At 48.8% G+C, this 24,090-nt stretch overlaps 2 protein-coding genes across 3 annotated transcripts; one reads left to right on the top strand and one right to left on the bottom strand.

Annotated features, from left to right (window-relative positions):
• The first annotated feature begins 967 nt into the window (after nt 1-967).
• LOC133348977 (arp2/3 complex-activating protein rickA-like) lies at nt 968-13,398 on the top strand. 2 transcript variants are annotated; one of them, XM_061562157.1, is made up of 7 exons: nt 968-1,792; nt 4,247-4,469; nt 5,235-5,358; nt 6,776-7,008; nt 8,481-8,545; nt 9,119-9,244; nt 9,803-13,398. In XM_061562157.1, the coding sequence occupies exons 2-7, from the start codon at nt 4,248-4,250 to the stop codon at nt 9,972-9,974; spliced, it is 942 nt and encodes a 313-aa protein (XP_061418141.1). In that variant the 5' UTR covers nt 968-1,792; nt 4,247; the 3' UTR covers nt 9,975-13,398. The 2 variants fall into 2 exon arrangements, with proteins under 2 accessions (XP_061418141.1, XP_061418140.1); XM_061562156.1 differs by having other exon boundaries at nt 969-1,792; nt 9,116-9,244.
• A 1,297-nt stretch (nt 13,399-14,695) lies between these two features.
• On the bottom strand, nt 14,696-23,789 carry SIRT4 (sirtuin 4). The gene is given in 8 exon segments (XM_061562155.1): nt 14,696-16,354; nt 17,103-17,261; nt 19,503-19,616; nt 20,513-20,788; nt 20,790-21,040; nt 22,010-22,089; nt 22,655-22,753; nt 23,771-23,789. Coding segments are annotated over 5 exon segments (957 nt in total). The 5' UTR covers nt 21,039-21,040; nt 22,010-22,089; nt 22,655-22,753; nt 23,771-23,789; the 3' UTR covers nt 14,696-16,195.
• Nucleotides 23,790-24,090: the final 301 nt, after the last annotated feature.

The following is a 24,090-nucleotide window of genomic DNA, read 5'->3' as shown; positions in this document are numbered from 1 at the left end:
AACTCAAAAGATTAATCAATAACGTGTGTTTGCCCTTCAAATAGAAATGCAACGTTTCGGGATTATGGCCCCTGGCAGCACATAGGAGGCCTTATACCTCTGGTAGTCTCTCGTGGGTTCGATCCCTAACCCTGACGCCTGCTGCTGTATATTTGGAGTCTGCGTGTCTCTCATCATCACGGTGGCTAGGAGATGTTAACTACCTCTCCTGGTATGCAGGAGGTCGTGGGGTGACCCCGAGCCTGGTAATATCTGCATTGTCTTTGCAACTTGATTGGTCTACACCAGAGACAGCTTTCTTTAGGACCGAGCCTCAACTAGTGTTAGACAAGAGAACGCCAAAACGCGAACAGCCAAAAGGCCCTAAAGAAGGCTGCCTCTGGTGTAGACCACCAATCAGTTTCAAAGTCAATGCATTTCAGACAATGCATTAACTAACAGAGCACGTTTTTGTTTTCATGTTCACCATAAATGTGTGGTTAATGCAGGCTTGATTCCTTGCAAAAGGTTTTCTGTTTGGTGTTTTAACATCTTAACACCTGATTTATTCTTAGGTTTTTTCGGTAAAGTCACGTAGGTAAAAAAATTTTTAATAAAAGTACCTACGTGACTTTACCGAAAAAACTTAAGAATATGAATACTTGCAGTCACGAAAGCTTCAAATCTAGAATTAAAACCTCCTGATTTACTCAGAAAGTGTAAACCCTACTCTTATACTTTGATACTGTATTCTTAGGCTTTTTCGGTAAAGTCACGTAGGTAAAACATTAAAATTAATAAAAGTAAAATAAAATAAACTTTGATACTGCCAAGAAAGGTCCCATGTTGTTGTTATTGGGGTGTTTACATTGAGGTCCCCATAGTGTTTACATTGTTGACGTGTGACGTCACACCCAGCCGGGCCCCGCCCCCTCTCGGTGGTCCCGCGCGCTGATTGGCCGCCGACCTTCAAACTGGAGGCGCGTGCCCAACGGTCACCGCGCGCGCGCTCCCCCAACCTCCACTCGCGGCGTGCACCCACTCACGGTCACCTGCACAGTAAATACTAACAACTACCACTAACTACTATCACTACTAATAACTACCACTTACAACTACTACACACACGGTCACCTGCACAGCAACCACTAACAACTACCACTAACAACTACCACTTACAACTACTACACACACGGTCACCTGCACAGTAACCACTAACAACTACCACTAACTACTATCACTAACTACTACCACTATCACTACCAACTACTAACAACTACTACACTCACGGTCACCTTGCACAGTAACCACTAACAACTACCACTAACTACTATTACTAACTACTACCACTAACTACTACCACTAACAACTACTACACACACGGTCACCTGCACAGTAACCACTAACAACTACCAATAGCTACTATTACTAACTACCACTACTAACTACCACGAACAACTACTACACACACGGTCACCTGCACAGTAACCACTAACAACTACCACTAACTACTATCACTACTACTACTAACAACTACACCTACTACACACACGGTCACCTGCACAGTAACCACTAACTACTACTACCACTACTAACTACTAACTACCACTACTACTAACACACGTTTCACCTGCTCCAGTACCTACACACACGTGTACACTGCCGTGTACACAACACACTTCAAGGGAAGCTCACTCACATCGCCATTCTCAGCCTCTCACAACCACGTGGAAGTGAAAGTGGTGAGACAGAGAGAGAACCACCTACAGAGATCATCTACGACTTCTCTACGACTGCTACTACTCATCACAAGGCGCGTATGCAAGTCGTGTACACGCAGAGATGTGTGTGTGCATAGCTAGCAACCCGTAAGGTTTACTCCGTATTCTTGCACAGGGAAATTGACTTTTCAGGTGCAGCCGTTTCAAGAAGGCAAAAAAACAACTTTACTTTGTCTATTTGTGTTTATCCCTTGTGATCAATAAGGTCTGAATTGGTATTGTAATAAGGTAGGGCACTGATAAGGGGTTGGCAGGTGTGTGAGTGAGTGTGTGGCGGTGGAGGTGAAATAAGAGTTGAGCTTTCTTATGTCGATTTCGTCTCAACGCGATTGTTAAGTCGGTGTGATTATTGTTATCGTTGTTGTTATACTGGTAGGAACCACCTGGTTCCAACAGCCCACAGGGGATTATTGTGTCCGTCCGTCCGTCGTGAAGGGAGGGGCTGGGTTGAGAGGGGCTGGGTGGGGAGGGGCTGGGTGTGGGGAGGGGGGTGGGGAGGGGCTGGGTGGGAGGGAGCTGGTAGGAACGTTGGGTTTCTCGGTCAATGACCTGCAGGGTCAACGGCGGCGTGGTGTATTCCGCAAATATGCCCGACTGTGAAGACGGACACAAGCCGGCGTGAGTAGGTTAAACGTTGAGTTTTATAAGGGCACCACGGGGTGACCAGCCCCTCCCCACCCAGCTCCACCCCTCCCACCCCCCACCCAGCCCCTCCCTCCCCACCCAGCCCCTCCCTCCCCACCCAGCCCCTCCCTCCCCACCCAGCCCCTCCCCACCCAGCCTGACCCCTCCCACCCCCCACCCAGCCCCTCCCACCCTACCCACCCAGCCCCTCCTCACCCACTCAGCCCCTCCCCACCCTCCCCTCCCCACCCAGCCCCTCCCCTCCCAGCCCCTCTCCACCCTCCCCACCCAGTCCCGCCCCTCCCCACCCAGCCCCTCCCCACCCAGCCCTCCCTGCACGACGGACACAATAATCCCCTGTGGGCTGGTGTAACCAGGAGGTTCCTACCAGTATCATTTGTGATAGCCAGATCGCATCTGAAAAATAATAAAATCTGTAGCTCAGTGGAGCCTTACCTGGTAAAATATTTTTTTAAAATCTTTTGTGCGATTTGCACTCGCATCGTGTGTCTTGTATTGTTTGTTGGAAGGTTCTGACCCGCACCTATTGGACGTTAGTGAATAAGAGCTTTGCAGCTCATGGGATTCCTCCAGGATGAATAAATATTCCGATTCCAATTATTCTGTCCTAATCAGAGGCGTGTGCGCCGACTCGCTATATCGTCCGAGCGCAACACAAACTCCCGAATAAACAATACACACACATACTCTTACGTCCAGCATTTGACTTTAATTAACCACCCATAACCATATCACCCGCAAATCTACGTGCAATACGTCGTTTTCTTTTTACTTCTTTCGGCACCGTGCGTGCGTAGCCAACCGTGCTAATCACAGGTGCCCGGGGGGGATACAAAAATCAATCAAATAATGTCACCAAATCTGGGAAGCTGAAGGCATCGTTGAGTGTAGATGGCTGCTTGGATCGGCTTCCACCATGCATGCCCGGTTGTCACAGAGCTGCTACGCAGCTGGCTATTTAGGGGCCATCCTTTTAGTACGTACGCACGGAGGGGGGAGAGGGGGTTAACCCAAATGCGCTTGCGTTCAGGTTTCATTTTCATTTATTTGGTGTAGCCCTGTGAGCCATTCGGCTCTTGAATCGGGTGCAACCGCAACAAACAAAAAACATGAACAAGAAAACAACTTAAAGTGACTGTGCAAACAGAAACATCCAGGAAATAACTGCAAAGTGTTCCAGAAAAAAAGCACCGTACACCAACGCTGTGTGCAAAAATCCCAGTGGGATGCAAATCAAACAACAACAACCACAAGACAACTTAGATGAAAGTGTTTGGGGGGGTCTACTGACAATGTACGCATAGGAAATGGGGGGGGGGGGGGTGAAGCCTCGACAAAAATTTGTCTACTTTGGCCTTCAAATGAGTTAGATAGTCTGGCGGTGGACTATCTGTTTGCTTAAACACGTTAATATTATGAATTTCTTGCGTGGATTAAATATCGTCCATTCTATAGGATTCGGGGGGGGGGGGGGTGCGTCAAGCGAACGTACGCAGGTGGTGGTGGGGGGGTAAAAAGTCCGCATGCGTACAGGGAGGGGGGTAGGGGTCAAGTTTTGACAGATTTTTTCGTGCCTACTCAATGGATGGCCCCTTAAGGGGCAGCAGAGAGAGCAGTTGCAGCATTGTACCGGGGCTGCAAGTCGCGTGTGGTGGGGTAAACGGCGGGCGCTCCCACCTCTTGCAAGACATCTGGCCAGCGTGGAAGATTAGACCAAACACCCCCTACAGTGGGGCTGTTCAGAACTCCTCCTAGCGGCAGCCGTACTACCGGCAGTGGCACGAGCAAATTGCAGGACCGCACGTTTACCCTTCCTATAACCCTCTGCTCCGTCCCCACAGCATGGAGTGCATGGATGAGTTTGACCCCGAGGTGCCGCTGCGCGTCACCTACTGCCACACGCTGAGCCAGGAGGAGTTTGAGGAGCAGGCCTCGGCGCACACGAGCGCCGCGCTCGCCGAGCTGAGCCGCACGCTGGCGCAGCAACCGCAGCTGCACGCCCGCACGCTCAGGCGCCGGCGGCAGGAGCAGGCCGAGGAGGCGGGCGTCTTTTCGTTCATCAAGGTGGTGGCACGGCCCGGACGGAGTACATTCACCCGCTCGTGGCGGAGGGTCGAGTACACCGCGGTTCTAATTCCAGCGGACGGCCCTGGTCGTTACTGCGGTAGCGTTAACCATGAAGACGCTGCGCCCCGTCCGCTTTCCTCACAGTGGACGTTAGAGAATCCGTGACGCCATTCGGAAGAGTCGGCCATTGAGTGCCGGCGTCACTGTCCACGTTTGCCAGAGTTGAAAAATGACCCTGCAAATTACAAAATGTGGGATTACGCGTAACAATCATCGCAACATACTGCAAAACCTTGATATTTTAAAGCCACGCAGTGTTCTTTATGAACGTGTTGAGTTTTTATATTATTTGTGCTTTTGCACCACTGCCAATGCAGTATCAACATAACTTGTGTTGGACAAAAATCACTTGAAGAGGGATCGCAGAGTTAGCTCTGTGATCTGTAATATCTACTTCTGTGAGCCACTTTCTAACACGGAGGGCAGCACTGCTCTGAATGGAATCTTTGTTTTCATGATGCGCCATCAACAGCAAAATAATGGGGGAATGTGGTGCAACAACAAAAAAAAACTAATTATTTCATGAATTTAAACACCAGACGAAGGTAATATTTTCTTTATCTTAAATGGTGTGCGGGCAACCCTTTGCAAATTATCGTATCCTTTAACCCCGTGCGACCAAATCATCGGGGATTTAAAAAAATGGGGGAATATGTACAGCGTTAACCTTTGTGCTTGCTTTTTGAATCTTTAAATTCTCAGGCCAAGTTCTACTTGCTGGTTCAAGGGGAGAACAACGAATGCAGTACCGTGGGCGACGAGGAGCTGCAGAGGGAGATTGAGGCCCTTCGCGAGAAGATGAACCGAGCCTTCGAGCACGCGGAAGGTGGGCCCTCGCGCGCAGTGGGCATGTCAGTCCACTGCTGGGGGGTTATTTGACCATACCTCACCACGCTTCGGTTGATGAAGGTGGGCAGAATATGCACTGGAACGTACAAGTGCAGTACAACAATGTTTTCTTGTTGGCTGCTGTACTGTTCACTAAGCAGGCCCAGCAGCAACCTATAACGTAAGTTTCACGCACGGTGGTCGCTCCATCCATGCGCTGTCCAGGTTTATGGCCTGCTTATCTTCTGAGATCGGTCGAGGTCGGGCGCAATCCGGGTAATGTGGTCATAGGCGGGATGGAGACTCTAAGATGCTGATAAATGTGACAAAAGCAGTGGCGAGTACGTAGAGTATGTAGAGTAAGTAAAGTATGCATCGACATTATTGGGCTGCTATGAATTTCCCCACGGTACGCCACTTCATTGAGCTATAAATCGTGGCCAGGTCACTTCTTTACAGCGCAGTGGGCCTTACTTGGTAAAATAAAAAAGTTTAGTCACTGCTGGCCGTGTTTACTGCCAGCATCACAACCTTTGTGGCTATGTGCCTGCGTCAATTGACTTGCAATCAGAAAGTTGCCACTTTACATCCTGGTAGGAGATTGCAAACAGCGGTAGCAGCAGCATCCTTCTGTGTTCGATGAAATACAGTCACTTCTCAAGTATCCAGGGTAATGGGAGGGAGGGAAGTAGTGGGGTCCTGTATGAAACAAATAGAAGGCTGAGGCTATAAAACCGCGTTTCTTGTCTACCTACGTGCAATGGCAGTGAAGACGTAGAATGTGTCTTCTGTCTTCGTTATTTTCTTAAAGTAAAGAGTTCACTTGGCGATGTGTGTGCGGTCACACGAGCGCCGAGCCACTGAACCCCACCGAGTGAGGAGCTACTCGTAGAACTAGTGTGTCCGTGAGAGGTGAGAACGAGCTTGGTTAATCCACAATGTCATTGAACTGCCCAAGACAATCGAGGAGTTATCTGTGAGTAGGAGCAGTGTTTGTGAAACGTGTCTGTCCTTTTAACTAGCATCGAACGTATTTTGCATCAGCTCTGTCTTTCCATCAGGGAGCACGATAACTCGTACGCATGATTAATATGAACCAAAATTGAGTATAACGTATTGCTATGAGGAACTTTCCCGATAGCAACCGACCAAATGCATTAAAGTTTATAATAAAAGGGGACGTTTCGGGCGATGGACATTCTGTGCTGTGAAGGGCCATTGCCTGGAACGTCACCTCTTATATACTTTTTAAGATAAGTGTTACTGACGAACGTGTCCATTTTTGTTCTTGTGCACCACTGCTAGTCCAACAGCATCACCAGGACATTTGTCTAAATATGACCAAAAGGTTTGCCCACTGCCAGCGCCCGACAGCGCATCACATTTGGCATTCCTCTCTCCGTGCCCTTTGGCAGAGGCCAAGGACGGCAGACGAAGATTCTCCAAGCGGCTCGCAGAAAAGAAGCAGACGAACTGCATGCCCCCTCCCCCCACAGCCCTTCCCCCCACAGCCCCTCCCCCCACAGCCCTTCCCCCCACAGCCCTTCCCCCCTTAGCCCCTCCCCCCACAGCCCCTCCCCCACCGCCTCCAGCCCCTCCCCTGCCCAAGGCTCAAGTACCTCTGAGGGAGAGGACCAATCCCATGGCGGTAAGACCACTCAGTCCACTGTGTCCACTGTCTATACACAATAATAATAGATTGCAGTACTTTATCATTTAACTTTTTTGATGGTCTCTCCCACACCGTGTTGATTGTGGGGGCTGGTGACGACTTAACCACAATATTCAATGCGGGTTGGTGAAGCGGCAGCGCTAAAACCAGTTCAAATATCACCCACCGCTGGTGGCCTGAAATCGAACACGGTTTGCCGGTTTCATAGCGGAGTGCGCTAACCACTATGCCACCACTCCACACGCTATCTTTATTAAATGCACACCATTTACCTTAATTTCCAGTAAGACAGCGAGTCTGCCAATTGGTGTCTGGTGAAATCCAAGTACCAGACATGTGTAATAAAGGACTCTTTCTCAGTGTCGATCTCCGTTGTCCTTTATTTGGGTTCGTATAAATCTCGCTCACACGGCGTCCTCGCTCAGGCCCGCGTCTCCTCCGACGATCACTCCACAGCCACCCTGCTGCTCCGTTCTGCAGCCTCACTGCTGCACCGCCCTGCAGCCACACTGCTGCTCCGTTCTGCAGCCACACTGCTGCTCCATTCTGCAGCCTCACTGCTGCTCCGCCCTGCAGCCACACTGCTGCTCCGCTCTGCAGCCACACTGCTGCTCCGCTCTGCAGCCTCACTGCTGCTCCGCGCTGCAGCCACACTGCTGCTCCGCTCTGCAGCCACCTTGCTGCTCTGCTCTGCAGCCACACTGCTGCTCCGCTCTGCAGCTAGCCTTCCACAGCCCGCTAGCCCTCTGCGTCCTGACACCGATGGCCGACGGTGCCGACGTCTCCCAACACGTGGCGATCGCGCCACCCTCCCCGTACTGCCCAGCGTGGCCTCCTCCCGTTTCACTCCGTTTCAACTCCCCGATCCCCTTCCGGTTCTCCCCCTAAATCCTCTCCCCCACGTGACCTTAACTCCTCCCTCTGCTCACGTGACCCAGACTCCGCCCCTCTCAATCCTTGCTCGCATTACACATGTATAAGTAACTTCATGAATCGTCTAAAATATATTCTTGCGCTCGTGATGCGTGCCGTAAAATTGTGTGGGTAAGAAGAAATAATCTAAGAATTTAGAAAAGTATGCGTTGGTTCGCAGGAAATTTGGAAAGTCACAACACAGTAATGCGTTGTGGATGTAATTATGAAGAGGAGGTTGCGATTGGTGGGGCAACCTGTGCAGGGTGGAGGAGGGCAGGTTACTGCCGAGACTGGCAATGGAGTGGCATCCAGAGGCGTTGGGGTGGCAATGAGCAAGGCGAAGACCGGAGCCTGTAAAAGAGTGGTCCTTGTAGGTCAGGTGTTGATTGTGCAAACAGCTGCAAGATCTGGTTGAGGAAGGAAGCTCTGGAGAGATGTTGTGGCATTGGCCGTGATTGTCCTCTTGACCTTGTGAGTCGTGACATTGTGTATTAAATCGTGACATTGGTGTGTGTGCTTTCCTGCCTTTGCAGAATGCAGTTGCTCAGACCCCAGAGCTGCTGAAGAGCTACGGTCTGACGAGCCTCAACAAAAAACGGTAGATGCTTAATTTTAAACGCATTTAAACTAATGTCGAAAGTGATTAATTAAGTCATACTCCGGCGAGTGAGGAGCAGCTAATAGTGCATGATGAAAGATGTTTGATTATTTTTTAAACAAACGCGGTTAATCTGCGACCCGGATAATCAGTCGACGATCAAGCTTTAATGGTATTGCTTTTCCCTCTAGCGGCAGCAGTCGGGATGTTGCCGTGGTGTTATAATTAGCACAATAGGACTTGGAATCCAGAGGTCGCCAGTTCAATTCCATATCCCGACGGAGAGCGTCAGTTGAAACAAGGGTGCAAGTTTGTTAAATCTTCGCCCCGCGCCTCCGTCCGACCAGCAGTAACAATTGGGTATGCCAAAGTAGATTGGCAGGTCACGTGTGGAGAGGTTAAGTGTGGGTACTGACACCTCTGGGCCAGTGCAGAAAAGCAGACCAGAAACCTTCTCTCTGGGCTCTCTCTCGGGCTACCTCGAGGCGGGAGACCCTTCCGCCGGCAGTAGTGCGAGCTAGTAATCGTACGGGGGCCGCACCTTTATCTTTCACTTGTTGTTTTCGGCAGCAGTGTAGGGGACGCAAAGACGTTGTGCAACGCCGGTGAAAGTCTGGCTGTGTGCGCCGCTTCAAACTGGCAAGACGAACTGGTGTCGTCTTTAAAGAGCAAGAGGCTGAAGACAACCGGTGCGGTCAGGTGAGTAATCGTAACAATAATAACAATAATTTACTATTTATCTAGGAAAGTCACACTAGAGCTGGGCTGCAATCAAATTGTTCAAGTAATAGATTACTCTACCCGTTAGCAGTGTTATCGCCCGACTAATAGGACAACACAAGCATTTGGGAAATATAAAAACTGTTGCCTCTGTTCCCACGTGCGCTGCTGGACGAGAGGTGGTGGGCAGAGCGTGGCGAAGTCATCGGCATCATCATCATCAGCCTTGTTGCGTTGGGCTTGGCTTGTTGGGGGTTCCCTGACTTCAGGAGCCAGGATGTGGGAGTTTCCACCATTTTTAAAGGGGCCCAAATAATCCAGCACAAGATATAATTTTGACTTAATAAACTTAACAGGCTAATCGTCCCAGATCTACATGAAACTTAACTTTTTTGCTAAGCGAGTAATATGGGATTCCACTGTTGGCTGAATCCCACCAATGGAGATGAACAGTTCCTAGCACATGTGTGTGCAGGGGCACATGCGCCCATCAACGCTGACTGAAATCCCCCTTTTCTTTGGAATTTTTCCCCCCAGGTCTCCCGGTGGCACCCCGGCGGATGCGGCGGTGAAGGGGAGAGACTCCATTCACAATAATATGTCTCCTGCCTCCACGATGAAGGCTGCGCTGATTACCAAGTTCCAAAACGTGTCGTCTCCTGCCAGCTCTGATCGGTCCTGGTACAGTCTCAACGGCAGCTTCCTGTGAGCCAACACCGCACCGGGCAGCGTCAGGGCTTGGGGCCTCGGGCTGCCGCATATTTTTACGCTGTGATTTGCGTTGAACGGCGTGGATATTGCAAAACTAAAAGAGTGCAGCATCCTCTCGTGTGTTCTATGGGATGTGGCTCCAATCAACTCCGTGTTCTTGATTTTACTGTAATGCTGCGCATATTCTTAAAGATGAATTGAACATCTGGATGTATTTTTTTTATTCTTTATATTTTTTTTGTAACTGTTAAATTCTGCCATTACTCTGTGTGTCTTTGTTACATAAATGTCGTTTATAACCGGGGCAAGAAGCCAAAACAGTTAAGTGAGTGAGGAGAGGTAGCCGGGATAAAATAAAAAAACTGGAGCATGCAAAACGTACGTTAACTTGGCTATAAAGAGGTTTACTTGCCGATTCGTTCGCAGTTACGTGGGCACTGGGTCAATTACCCTCAACAAGTCAGGAGCAGCTAACAATAGAGTCGGTGCATGACAAAGGCGAGGATGAATATGGTTATTGCACAACCCAGATAACCCTCCCATGGATTCTTTTTCTTGGGAGACTTGGGTTTGCAGAGGTAATGGAACCAAAAAAAACATCCGAAATTATCACAGTGCGACCTTCCTAACATATCACACGAAACAATGCAGTCAATGCAAAAACTCTATTTCAAAAGTTACATTTAGAAACCACTAAGTAAATACAAACGCTTATAAATTGTAAGAATACCCAAATTAAATGTATTCAAAGTATATTTGTTTTTTTGTAACACTATGAACTGGGCAACCTGAGATTGATTCCCACTCATGGCCAACACCAGTGGCGAATATCTAAACCGGGTCTAGCCCTCCTCTAGATCGACTCAGCATAAAATGAGTACCTGGTGCTATGTCTAAACATCGCTACTAGGTAGACAAAGGCGTGGTGCTGGTCCACCAACCCCCTCGTATGCCGTGCTAGCCCTCATAGGTTCTGCTACTCGCTAATACCACTTGACCCAACAGTCTGTTAAGGCTATACGGGGTATCTTTGTCTTGCTGTGCTTATGTGTTATTCGAAAGCCTTTTTAGGGGGGGTGCAGGCTGCTGCATGGATCCCGTGCAGGAGTATTTTCTTAATGCCTGCACCACATGGTCACGGCAAATCAAAGACACCAACGTGAAAGAAATGCCTTGCCAACACTCATGTTGATGCGTTGACATGTGGCCCCTCTGTATTGTGACCTTGGAAACTCGGGGGGAAGGAGGGTGGGTGCTGGGTGCTGGGTTCCAGGTGTCGGGACCAATGGTCCTGATTTGAGTGGGCCATCATACCAAAAAGGTTGAGAACCATTGCTTTTTAACATTTGTTTGAAATCACAGTAAAGTCCATAAAGTGTGTCTGGATGCAAGGTTTGGTAGTAAAGTTTTTTTTAATCTTTTTATATTACACTGCTATATATATGTTTAACCGAGTGCTTCAACTGGCCAGATGGCACTGTGTGGTTCGTGTCCGATACACGATGGTGAAGTTGCGAGTTCAGTGTTTCTCTCGGTCCATCATCATCAAAAAACGTATACCATTTTGTAGTTGTCCTTCGGAGGAGAGGCTGGACCCAGCAATAGGAATGTGGAATTTCCACCGCCGGCTGAAGGCTACCAGCAGATGTTATCACTGCCCTGTGCTCAACTTGCACATGGGTACACTATGTATTTTAACACACCCATGTTTACTAACCAGCTTCTGCTTAGTTACATCTCGAATGTGATTTGACATGGCCTCGCATTTTATGCATTGCGAGGGCGTAGTTTCCATATAATTAATTCTTACACTTTAAAATGTGTGTAGGAAATAACGCTGCTTTGTAGCCGTCTAATTATGCACGACGTATTGCAACTAGTGTAGCGTTTAGGCTATCAAACCGCGTGAGACAACGCAGCATTAATTTGTGTAGGAAAAAGTAAAAGCTTTTAGAGTCGAAGTGTGTGCGACTCTACATCGGCGGTTGGTGGTAATGTAAAATACCCTCGTTTCGTAGCTGTGGTTCCGTCACTGCATAACTCGGGGTATCTTCAGGCTCCTACAAATGAAAGCACATCTGTAACTTTAACCAAATGAGCCTGGTATCAGATGCTTTTTGTTTTTTTTGGAAGTTAAATGTGAAATGATCAGCTGGGGGTGGGGAACAAGACTGGATAACCAGACCAAAGTACCTTTTTGTATGAAGCTTGCCTGGGTCACATTCGATTTGTGGTCTTAGAACGGCTCGGTGTAACTGGAATATATAAACCCCGTGTCGCTACGGACACAATCCTGCGAGTGTACCTAGTCTGTCACAGGCTATATATTGCCGTGGCTGTTGGTGTGTATTGTGTGCTCTTTCTGAGAGCCACGTGATTATTTTAGGGTGTACACTCCGGTGGTGACGGTGTCTTCGCGCGTTATATTTTTACATTGTCCATTTTGGCATTTTAAGCAGCAACGAATAACACGTGGAGAGAGTTAAGAGTGTATATTGAACTTCTTTGGCACCGTGCTAATCGGAGGTGCAAGGTGAATTACTTTGTGGACAGATTGTGCTTTCCCACCATAGAAATGTTGAGATTTTCACCACTGCCTCAGGACTATCAATTTACACAAAACACTACCTCTGTACTCCTTTGAACTGGGAGACACTTGAAAATTTTACATTCACAAGGCCAAATGCACAAGGCATGAGTTTGTGAACATTTTTTGCATGTGGCCAGTGTCATTATTTAGACCAGGGAACCCCATGCAGCCAAAGCACGTCGCATTCATCGCCATCACCTTCAACAGACTTAATGCAGTGTTGGCCTCGATGTAACATTAGCGGATATACCGTGTCCTGCATTTAACGGGTTTTTTTTGGGGTACCACCAAAAACAGAAAAAAATTGAAATCTAAAAATCTCACTCCTGAACCTCATCAAATTAACAGAATCCTCCACGCAGCAGTAAATTGGCCAACTTTTGGTCTTCATAGAAATAACGGGATGGCTAAGAAATCAGGATATACCAGATCCACCACGCCCCTGAATTTCCCCGGTATTGAGGACACTTGGTGTGAAGAACACTATCTTCTTCCCACACTAAGGAGACTTCCGTAACACGAGTAGCACACCCACACGCACAAACATTATCTGGAAACTGGATTTAGAAAATGTGTAAAGTGGGTATGTAAAGCTCAACGTACATGCTTCGAATCACGTGTAAAATATAGTATTTCACACACGATTGAACATGCAATTCATTGAAAATTATGTGAATCCATGCATGCCTAGTGTTGATTCAGGTGCATCTTAAAATAATCACATTTACTTAAAAAACTGAAAGTTATGGTGCCCTACATACTATACATTCCATGCATCTGTTGTGTCGAAGTTTTAAAATGTCTGTCACGTGAAATTAAATCTTTAAAGGCTCCTTTCTTCTTGCGCGAGCTTCTTTCACCAAATGTTTAGCGTTTCACAGTGCGGTCCGGTATGATGTACTTTTCTCCCACGAGGGAAAAATAACTCATGTTGGCGTCGGCAAGAAGTGCGTGTGTAAGTCTTCCACGCTGGACAGATGTTGCAGATGTGGGAGCCCGCCCCACACTTTACCCCACCACACGTGACCAGCCAGTTGACTGGTGAACTCAATTATACGAGATTTGAAGTTTTCGTGACTGCAAGGATCCATACTCTTTGATTCTTTCGGTAAAGTCACGTAGGTAAAAAAATAATAAAAGTAAAAATAAATTTTTTTTTAAATTAAATCACGACGTTTCTGGCGCAACACAAGTGCTCCTCATCAGGTGGGACCACCACAGCTAGAAGCAACTGCTGGAATGGGTAAGAGAGCTGCAGTGAAACAAGACGCAGTGAAACAAGACGCTATATATAGCAATTTATACCGCTGGGCGGATATAGAGGGTTAACTGGCGTGAAAGCAGATGGCATCCACCTCTTGGATGCTCACAACCATTAACACTGCAACAGCTCCCTTCGTTTCTCAGCAAAGTAATAAGTGATTTTTATTGCTAGACATTTCTATGTGTGTGTGGCAAACCAGTAACCAGTTGTTTTTTTTACAAGTTAACCAAATGTTTTATTATCGGAGCATGTGTGTTTGCATGTTTTGCAACGAGTACGTGTGGTTAATGCAGATTTGATGCCTTGCAAAAGGTATCTATTTGGTGTTTGAACATCTTAACACCTCCTGTTTTATTGCCAGAAAGGGTAAAGCCTATTTCGATATTTTTCATCATTTTTATAGTGGCAAAAACGTCTCATAGATAACACATTCCTGCGGAGGGAGCTGGTAGGAACGTTGGGTTGCTCGGTCAATGGCCAGGGTCAACGGCGGCGTGGTGTATTCCGCAAATATACCCGACTGAGGGCGGGCACAAGCCGACGTGAGTAGGTTAAACGTTGAGTTTTATAAGGGCACCACGGGGTGACCAGCCCCTCCCCACCCAGCCCCACCCTCCCCACCCAGCCCCTCCCCACCCAGCCCCTCCCTCTCCACCCAGCCCCTCCCTGCACGACGGACGGAAACAATAATCCCCTATGGGCTGGTGTAACCAGGAGGTTCCTACCAGTATAACCAAATGTTTTCTTGATGCTGCTGCTTGAATTTGGCAGTGGTGCACAGGTAACATTCATAATAAACACTGCCTTAAAAGAAATATATACATGTTGTGCTATGAAGAGTAATTACCCGAAATGTCGTCTATTATATATATTTTTTATTTCAAGGTCACACTGCTCTTGACAAATGCATCAAAGTAATGCAAAACACGATCATAACAACCCCGCTCGGTACACACCGTTATAAACCATTCCCCTCATTGCTCGTACCGTCAATACAATTTCACAAGCGTCGCTTTCATTTAACAAAACATGTCTTAATACGACAAAGTGTATTTTCCTGTTTTAAATATAACAATGTTAACATACCCATTAGCGTGTACAGAATATGTGTGTACAGAAGCCCGCCTAAGAAGGCGAAGTACTTATTGAATTCCACACTGCTCCAAACATCAGGACTTGTTTTACCACTATAAAAACACAAGTCATGTGTAGGTATAAAACAAGTTAAAATGTTATTCAAGGCGTTTTAAAAGGTCTGCAGATATCTGCAAATTCACACCTTTTCCTGCAAAAACTCGGCAGAAAACCATTTTCCACCCTGTTTAACACATTGGTTTTCACGACCAGTATTATCCACAATAGAGGTTTTTGGGTTAGATCACCTAAATAAAAAGTGTCGTTAAATCCGCCACCCCCCCCCCCCCCCGACACGGCCAATTAGTAAGGTTTGTCAAGTAAACAGAATGTGCCACTTCGTCGTTGTGTTGAAGAGTAAACCGACAACATTTAAAATTCGAGGACGACGTTTCGCCAGTAATTACAAACAGCATCATCAGGCGGCATACCTTATATGAATCAGGCCGTCTATCTCAGTGATCATATTGTCATCTGGGTAAAAACATATATTAGCAAAACTGTCATACCGTCTCTCCACAGATAAATAAATATAAGTTACAGTCCATTAGTCTATTGGGTTTGCACACCGATATTTTGTAGTGACATTTGTTTTGGCAAGCAATTTCTGGTTTCAACCTTCTGGGTCTCATCGGCAGTCACGCTTATGAAACCAATTTTGGCGGATCACCAGATATTACTTGCAAAAGAACGCCATCGAAACTCAAAAAGCCACACCATACACAAACCATGACGCGTTACCACAATGTGCAAACCGCATACGGCGAACCCTCTCTATATCCGCGAGGGTTTACGTTCTTGAAAAACGCTCGCGAGTGCAGAAAACTTTTTGCTCCAAAAACAGGGTTACATTCCTGGTACGAGTGAACATAGGGGGGATGGTAAATGTTTAATAACAATGACTGCTATAAATAAAGAATAAATTAAGCGTAACTACAAATGTATTACCTCCAAATACACAGGCGCCAGGGTCGGGATCGAACCCACGACCTCCTGCATACCAGGCGAGGGAATTAACATCTCACCACCGCAGCTGCATCAACAACAAGCAGCAAAGTTGACGCTGGGACACCGAACGTGGCTGGGCATGGACTGCGCGCTCGTGCAGGATCTCGCGAGAGAACGCGATGGCGGGGCCGTGGTGACACCAGAATCATTGCCCATGCTGACCTCTTGACCAAATGCCTCTTAAGTTTATACCCGTGTACAGCTCGGCTCCGGCCCAGGTGGCTCAGTGGGAGCCCGGCAGCATGAGCGGCAGGACGTCCCCGCAGCGCGAGCTCACCTTCAGCTGCGCCAGGGCATCGGCGCGCGTCGGCCCAATGTTCAAGATGGCGATGGGAATCTTCTCTTCATAGGCGGCGCGGATGAACCTGTATCCGGAGTAAACCTGCAGCGGTAGCAGCAGCAGCACGGCCACCAGGCACGGGTCAGGGTGGCGATAAGAGCAGCGTGGTACCGGGAAGAGGGACGTCAATTTAAAAGGTAAAGATGTGACCCTGCAAATGCTAAGGCCACTGCTGGCAGAACTGCATCCACCAGGGCCAACTGTGGAGGGTATTTAGTCTCCACTTGTTGACCAGACGTCATGGAACAGGTGGGAGCACCCACACTTAATCCCACCGCACATGACCTGACAATCGATTAACTGTGGTTACCTCTGGGTGGACAGATGTGGGGGTCTTTTTAACTCTTTCCCATTCAGAGACGTCTGCAAGTTGCAGGGTGTGGGTGTCCCGTTCACTGCCGAATCTCGGAATGCGCAAGCGGTTCAGCGTTAATTTTATTTAGAGAAGTATAGCACCGCTGGTTTTTAAAGACATTGTACTCACTGCGGAGAGCTGTAGCAACACGACTGCACTAACTGGTGTCAAACCGTGCCATGCGCCCTCCCGCATTGGCCTTTTGCTTCCCATTTCTTTCCGATGACGTTGCACGTACGTCATCGGAACACGTACATCATCGGAACACGTACGTCATCGGAACACATACGTCATCGGAACATGTACGTCATCGGAATGGGAAAGGGTTAAAAAAAACCTGCCCCATTAATTTCGTCGAACATTACACAGCGGCAGCACGTGGTACGTGGACCGATCGCGAATGAATACGACCCTGCAGGGAGGAGACGAACTGACCTGCAGGGAGGAGCCGGCCACCAGCACGGTGTCCGACTCCCACAGCCTCTGGTAGACGTCGTCCACCGTCCTCCGATCTACGTTGTCCCCGAAGAAGGTGACCTCGGGCTTGAGGGGCCCACCACAGGAGCAGCACGGGGGCACACGGAAACTCTCCACCTGCGGGGCCAGAGCGGTGGCAACGCAGGTGCCAAACCCACGGTCGGTTTACCATCGAGTGGCATGGCCCATATTGCATAACTGGTCACGTGGAGCCCGGAGAGTGAAGAGACTGGAACAGCCATGTCGGGAAGATGCACGCAGTCTTTTCTCAAGGAGGATGGTGAATGCGTCGCACGCTTTCAGATGCGCTCATACGGCCGTCTGGAACGCTCTTCCTTCCGATATTTGGAAGCCACTGAAGCTGTGCGCCTTTAAATCACCTAGATTGACAGACTCATTTACTCAAAACTGCTTTTTGTGTTTAGTTTGTTGTCCTTTGCCCCTGCACCTCCGATTAGCACAGTTGACTACATATGGTGCGAAAGATGTTCAATATATACACACTCAAGGAAGAATCCTTTTGATATTTGTGCCGAAGGACAGGCGTCAGTAGTTTCATTTACTACAGTGCCTATAATTATAAAAGTATTACCGTATAACAAATGGCGGAAATTGGTTTAAAATGATCTTAAAGTGAACACCAGTACAGATAATGTACAGTATTGGTATAGATATGTGCTATATGTTGTATAAACAAACAAAATGTTGACCGGTTTAAAATATTCCACTTATTTGTTCTCATTTTGGGTGAATATCGTGACTGAGAAGGAATTGTCACGTGTTAAGATGTTCAGAAAGTACTTCCCATCAGATATTACATGGATATATCATTGAAGAAACTCATAGACTTAATATCACCGTGAGGGAGAAATATTGGTGGGTGTAATGGGTCACTCGACAAAGGATTTGTTTGTGATGGTGAACTATAATAAGTGACAAAGTGGTGTGCCCATTGTCACAGCCGCGCTACGTGGAGCAGAAGCCAATGAGAGGCTGAAGAGGAGGTGGATAAGGTGGTGACTCTGCCATCGAACCTCCTGATCGTCTTCGGGACGCCCAAAGACGCACGTCCACGCCTGCTAATACGGCTGTCATATCAACTACGTCCCAGTCGCAGAGACAGTGGTCAGAGAATTGAAGCTCCACGGAAGTTGTGTCACTGCTGCCCTTCTGTGCGGACTTCAGAATCAGAATAAATATTTATATACTGCAGGTAAGAACGTTACAACAACAAATACGAAAGCATGATAGGAGTGCAAAGTCCAAGAAAGGTAAACAAATCACCCAAACTCATACTCTTCGGTTCTTTCGGTAAAGTCGGTAAAGTCACGTAGGTAGAAATTAAAAATAAACCAAAGAGTATGGATTCCTGCAGTCACGAAAGCTTCAAATCAAGATTAAATCACCCAAACACATACAAATAAAACTAAAGCATCCCCATCCTAGCAGGTTAAAGCCCACTGAGGTATTAACTTATTTTTCATAAGCGACCTGGCCACAAATGATAGCTCAACAAAGTGGCCCATCATTTGGACATTTATAGCACCAAAATAATACGAATAATCTCAATGCAGCAGGGCAGCCGAGTGTGCCTATCATTGCTGTCGAGCAAAGACAGGCTTCATGTTAAATTGTTGTCTCTTTGGTTTTTTCGGTAAACGCACGTAGGTAAAAAATAAAAATAAATTAAATCACGATATTTCGGGCGTAACACAAGCGTCCTTCTTCAGGTGGGGACAAGTTAGCGAAAGCACAACCGCTTAAGTGTGTCTCAGAGGTGGCTGTGACGAGTCATTATATAGTCGCGGGGGGTGTGCTTTCGCTGAAGAAGGATGCTTGTGTTGTGCCCAAAACGTCGTGATTTATTTAAAAAATTTACCTACCAAAGAGTATGAATCCTTGCAGTCACGAAAACTTCAAATTTTGAATTATTGATGCATATTGTTCACGCTTGCATTCTAAATACGAGGTACAGTAAATGGCTCTCGGTCTTTGCGTCCACCCTCCTCACCCATCAACCCTCGCGCAGTCCGAGACGCAATCAGTTCCACTCCGTAACAAGTGCGCTAAGGAAGTGTGGAGAGATGCAAGCTTGAAATTACGTTGAGAGAAAGATAGAGTAACACATAGATCTGAGAACATATGGAGGTTAATGAAATGTTGAGAAAAGTAAGTGGGTCTTAGGCACGGCACATCGGCAAGAGGGGATGAATGCTGGAGAATGAGCAATAAAATCAGCTCGTGCGCAGGCGGCTAGACAGATTATTACATCACATGACCGCAAGCAGTTTCGACAGCTTGGAAAGGCCTTCAGCCAGCAGTGGATGAAGCATGGCTGATGAGACGAAGTATCGGTACCTGGCTGTCGGACAGCAAGACGTCTCCGTCGGGAGCGATGGCCTGCTCATGCTGCTGCTGCCAGCCCGGGTTCATGTCGACCATCCGATGCTGCAGTTCCATTCGTTGCGTAACCTGGGCGGAAGGGACGCGCCGTTATTCTCGCTCACAATGTGAGCCACCCCCCTTCCGAGGGCCCCCGAGCATTTCATGGTTCGGCACTAAAAGAACGATGGCAGGAGCTTTGGAAAAACAAGCTATCAAAAAATGTCTCATCACTGACCCAACTATTGAACCACCCTGGATTAAAAACACCTCCAAAACAATGATGTAAGCTGAGCTGAATAAACATTTTTGAAACTGAACCAATATCCAGATTTTCCAAAATGCTTCAAGACACCCTTTCTGAAAATTGGGTCTGTCCCAACCAAACCAGGAGATTATCTTGAAATATGTAAACGTGTATCTACACATTAAGTGTGTCTCAATAATTAGTTGCTGGATCAACACAATCAGTATCATCCCATAAGGTAAAAGCCATAACAGAATAAAAATATAACCACTTGAGGAATCTGATTAAGTTCTTTTTCACAGATGTCCAGTTGAGGTGGGTCAGAAAGTTACAACAATAATACAAAAACACTATAGGAGTGCAAAGTATAGTAAACATAAGCAAGTCACTAAAATATCAATGGCCAATCAATGGGAAATTGTAAATCATAATTGGCAAGAACAGCCAGGTGGCTCAGTGGTAGAGATGAGCAGCTCGCGATCGTTTAAATCCTGGTTGGAGTTTGACTCAGCCCATCTTCCCTCCCGGGTCGTTAAAACGGGCACCACTTTGTGGGGAAGTCAACAGTGGTGGACTCGCCCCCGCCATATGAATGTGGAATGTCCGCCACTGCCTAATATTTTGCGCAGGAAATCACTTTCCCTTTTTAATCATAATGTCTCATAGCCCACATGGTCTAAGGAGGACAGATAACCAACCTCCCCCCCCACGGCTTCACCACAGTCCGCACCCAACGCACCTCCTTGCACTCCAAGCAAACCACGCGATGGGAGCACCCGTGGAGCTCCGTGATTCGCCGGCTGCCGGCCTTGGCGTGCAGCGCGTCCACGTTCTGCGTGACGAGCCAGTGCAGCCGGCCCTGCTGCTCCCAGCGACCGAGGGCGAGGTGCGCCGCGTTGGGGCGCCGGCTGCTGAACCGCGGCCAGCCGGTGAAGTTGCGCGCCCAGTAACGGCGGCGGGCGGCGGCGCTGCGCACAAACTCGGCGTGCTGCATGGGTCGACGCGACGTGCGCGCAGTAGAGCCCCACGCCCTCCGAGCGGTAGTCGGGGATGCCCGACTCGGTCGACAGCCCGGCGCCCGCCAGCACGAAAAGGCGCCGGGACTTGGCGAGGAAGTCCTGCAGCTGCCCGCATTGCTGCGTGCCCGCGGGGGCGCACGCCGGCACGAAGGCGAGGTCAGGGGACGCAGCCGGTGAGGAGCACCATCTCGCATGGAGGTCGGGCCGCTTAAGGGCTCGGGCCAGTGACAGCACCAACCACACCATGCCTAATAGAGGTTTTTTTTTGGGTTAGATTGCGTACATATGAATGTGTCGTTAAACCCGCCACCGCCCGACACAGCCCGACACAGCCAATTAGTAAGATTTGTCACGTAAACCGGTGTGTTGGAGAGAAAATTCACAACATTTACAATCCGAGTACAGCGTTTCGCCAGTAATTACAACTAGCATAATCAGGCAGAGAGTCAAATTTATGGCTGTCCGCCTGATGATGCTGGTTGTAATTACTTGCGAAACAAATCTGGCAGGTAATAGAAAATATTGCGCAATTTTAAAAAACTATGTTAAATAATACATTTTCGTTACGTAATGCTGATTTTTTTTGTAGACGGGTCATAGTACAATTACAATCGAGTTACAGAAATATTAATGAGATGTAGATATGTAATAAGTAATATTTTAAAATACTTTTTTTTAAACACGCTTTAATTAAATGTACCCTACTCGTAATGGCAGAACTCCACGACTTGAGGAAGTGGCCCCGAAGCTTGCCATAACGTAAGGGGCCGTGGCCAATTACAGACAATGTCAGTTGAGCGTGGACAATTAGACCAAAGCCAACACATAACATATAAAAATCAATGTTTAAATATACTTTTTTTTATAGAATATAGTATTGTCATCAGTATGACATAAGTATACCAAGTTTGCAGTCGATGCCACATTGGGAAGTGGGTTAAAATTGAGTTACAAGATTTGAGGATACGACAACAACAGACAGAATGAGTTCATAGAAAGCGTGGAAAAAGATCGTTTAAATTTTTTCATTTTTAATGATAGAATATGGTATTGTCATCAGTATGACATAAGTATACCAAGTTTTCAGTCGATACTACATTGGGAAGTGAGTTAAAATTGAGTTACAATATTTGAGGATACCACAACAACAGAGTGAGTTTAATAAAAGCGTGTAATAAAAAAGACAAGGATATGTAGCAAATCGGTGTCTATCGAACCTGTGTTGAGTTGAATCTGAATGTGGTGGTCTTGACGACAGCGCGGATGGGTGAACAAGATCGGAGTTCAGTCAGGAGACCTGCTCACACCGCCAGACGAGAGCACAGAGACAAAACGATCCCCACGTATGGCACTTAACAGGCTTTCGGTAAAGTCACGTAGATAGAAAACATAATACAATACAATAATAAAATAATCACAACACAAGCAATCACACATTCACACGTGCACAGAGTGACAGTGAAACACACAGCAATACCTTGTATAGCGATCATGTTGGAGCAAGGAGTGTGAAACACAGACACACTTTGACACATACCGAGACACAATGAAAGACACTCATCGATACACATTGAAACACTGACAACAACAACCGCCATTCGCCACTAAGTGGTGGTGACGTCACCACGACGCTTGTGCCAGGATAGGTGCACGTTGAGGCCACGTGAAGTGTCGAAAGCCCGCTGGCAGGAGGTCACGGGGCAGACCCAGCAGGTGCCACGGGTCGACTGACTGAGATGACCGAGATGAGTGGCTGGTGCACCACCTGTGCCCCCTACACTGACACACGCTGTGACACACTGCCACACACACACACACTCTGATGCCCTCCGACACACCGTGACACACCGTGACACACGTACCGTGACATCAACAGACGGAGTTTGACGTCTTCCCCCGGAGCTGCTCTGTGAGCGAGCGCCCTCAAAGACGCCGCGCGCGGACGACCAAACACCAACTCACTGTCCACAGCACACGTGACCCCCCCGGCACTGTAAAAGCACGTGACCCCCGCCGCACTGTAAAAGCACGTGACCCCGCGCCGGGCGGCGCCATGTTGGTACTCCCGTTAAAGTGCTGTACTTATTATTGGTTCTTTCGGTAAAGTCACGTGGATAGAAATTTAAAATAATAAATAATACATTATTTTTTTGGAAATTTATTGAAAATAATAAAAGCAAAAAAACCCACGACGTTTCGATAGCAATACAAGCGGTCTTCATCAGGCGGAGAGAAAAGAGGGGGGGGGGGCAAGCCTCCAACTTCGCCCCCCCAGGGACACCCCGCGCCCCCACCGACCCCCCCACCCAACCCCCGCATGCCCCCCCCCCGCATGCCCTCCCCACCCAACCCCCCGTGCCCCCCCACCCAACCCCCGCGTGCCCCCCCCCACCAACCCCCGCGTGCCCCCCCCACCCAACCCCCGCGTGCCCCCCCCACCCAACCCCCGCGTGCCCCCCCCCACCCAACCCCCGCGTGCCCCCCCCCACCCAACCCCCGCGTGCCCCCCCCCACCCAACCCCCGCGTGCCCCCCCCCACCCAACCCCCGCGTGCCCCCCACCCACCCAACCCCCGCGTGCCCCCCCCCACCCAACCCCCGCGTGCCCCCCCCCACCCAACCCCCGCGTGCCCCCCCCCACCCAACCCCCGCGTGCCCCCCCCCCACCCAACCCCCGCGTGCCCCCCCCCACCCAACCCCCGCGTGCCCCCCCCCACCCAACCCCCGCGTGCCCCCCCCCACCCAACCCCCGCGTGCCCCCCCCCCACCCAACCCCCGCGTGCCCCCCCCCCACCCAACCCCCGCGTGCCCCCCCCCACCCAACCCCCGCGTGCCCCCCCCCACCCAACCCCCGCGTGCCCCCCCCCACCCAACCCCCGCGTGCCCCCCCCCACCCAACCCCCGCGTGCCCCCCCCCCACCCAACCCCCGCATTCCCCCCCCCCGCGCCCCGATCCCCCGCCAACCCCCCGCTCGCTACCAATCACAGGCCGCCCTCCTCCCCACGTGTCACGTGCCAAGGTCGCAGCCAATCGGCGTGGCGGGAGTAAGATGGCCGGCGAAAGGCGTCGCGTGCAGGAGTCGATTCCACCGATCCATCCTGGGAATCGATTTCTCAGAATCGGAATATTGATTACTGCAGCAAGGGGAATCTGAAGAGCTATGAAGCGCTTTTTGTCACAGATGTCCTCCAGTAGGGGGCACGTGGTAAGAACGTTCAAAAGTACAAGAAATGTCAACACAATCACCCTAAACACACACCCGCTGCAGATAGAGCCAATTTTAATTCGACGAGAGAAA

Source organism: Lethenteron reissneri, chromosome 28 (genome assembly GCF_015708825.2).
Source record: "Lethenteron reissneri isolate LAM-NWPU_2019-01 chromosome 28, ASM1570882v1, whole genome shotgun sequence".
Taxonomy (NCBI): Eukaryota; Metazoa; Chordata; class Hyperoartia; order Petromyzontiformes; family Petromyzontidae; genus Lethenteron; species Lethenteron reissneri.
The sequence above is the reverse complement of the archived record's forward strand: the minus strand, read 5'-3'. Positions and strand labels throughout refer to the sequence as shown.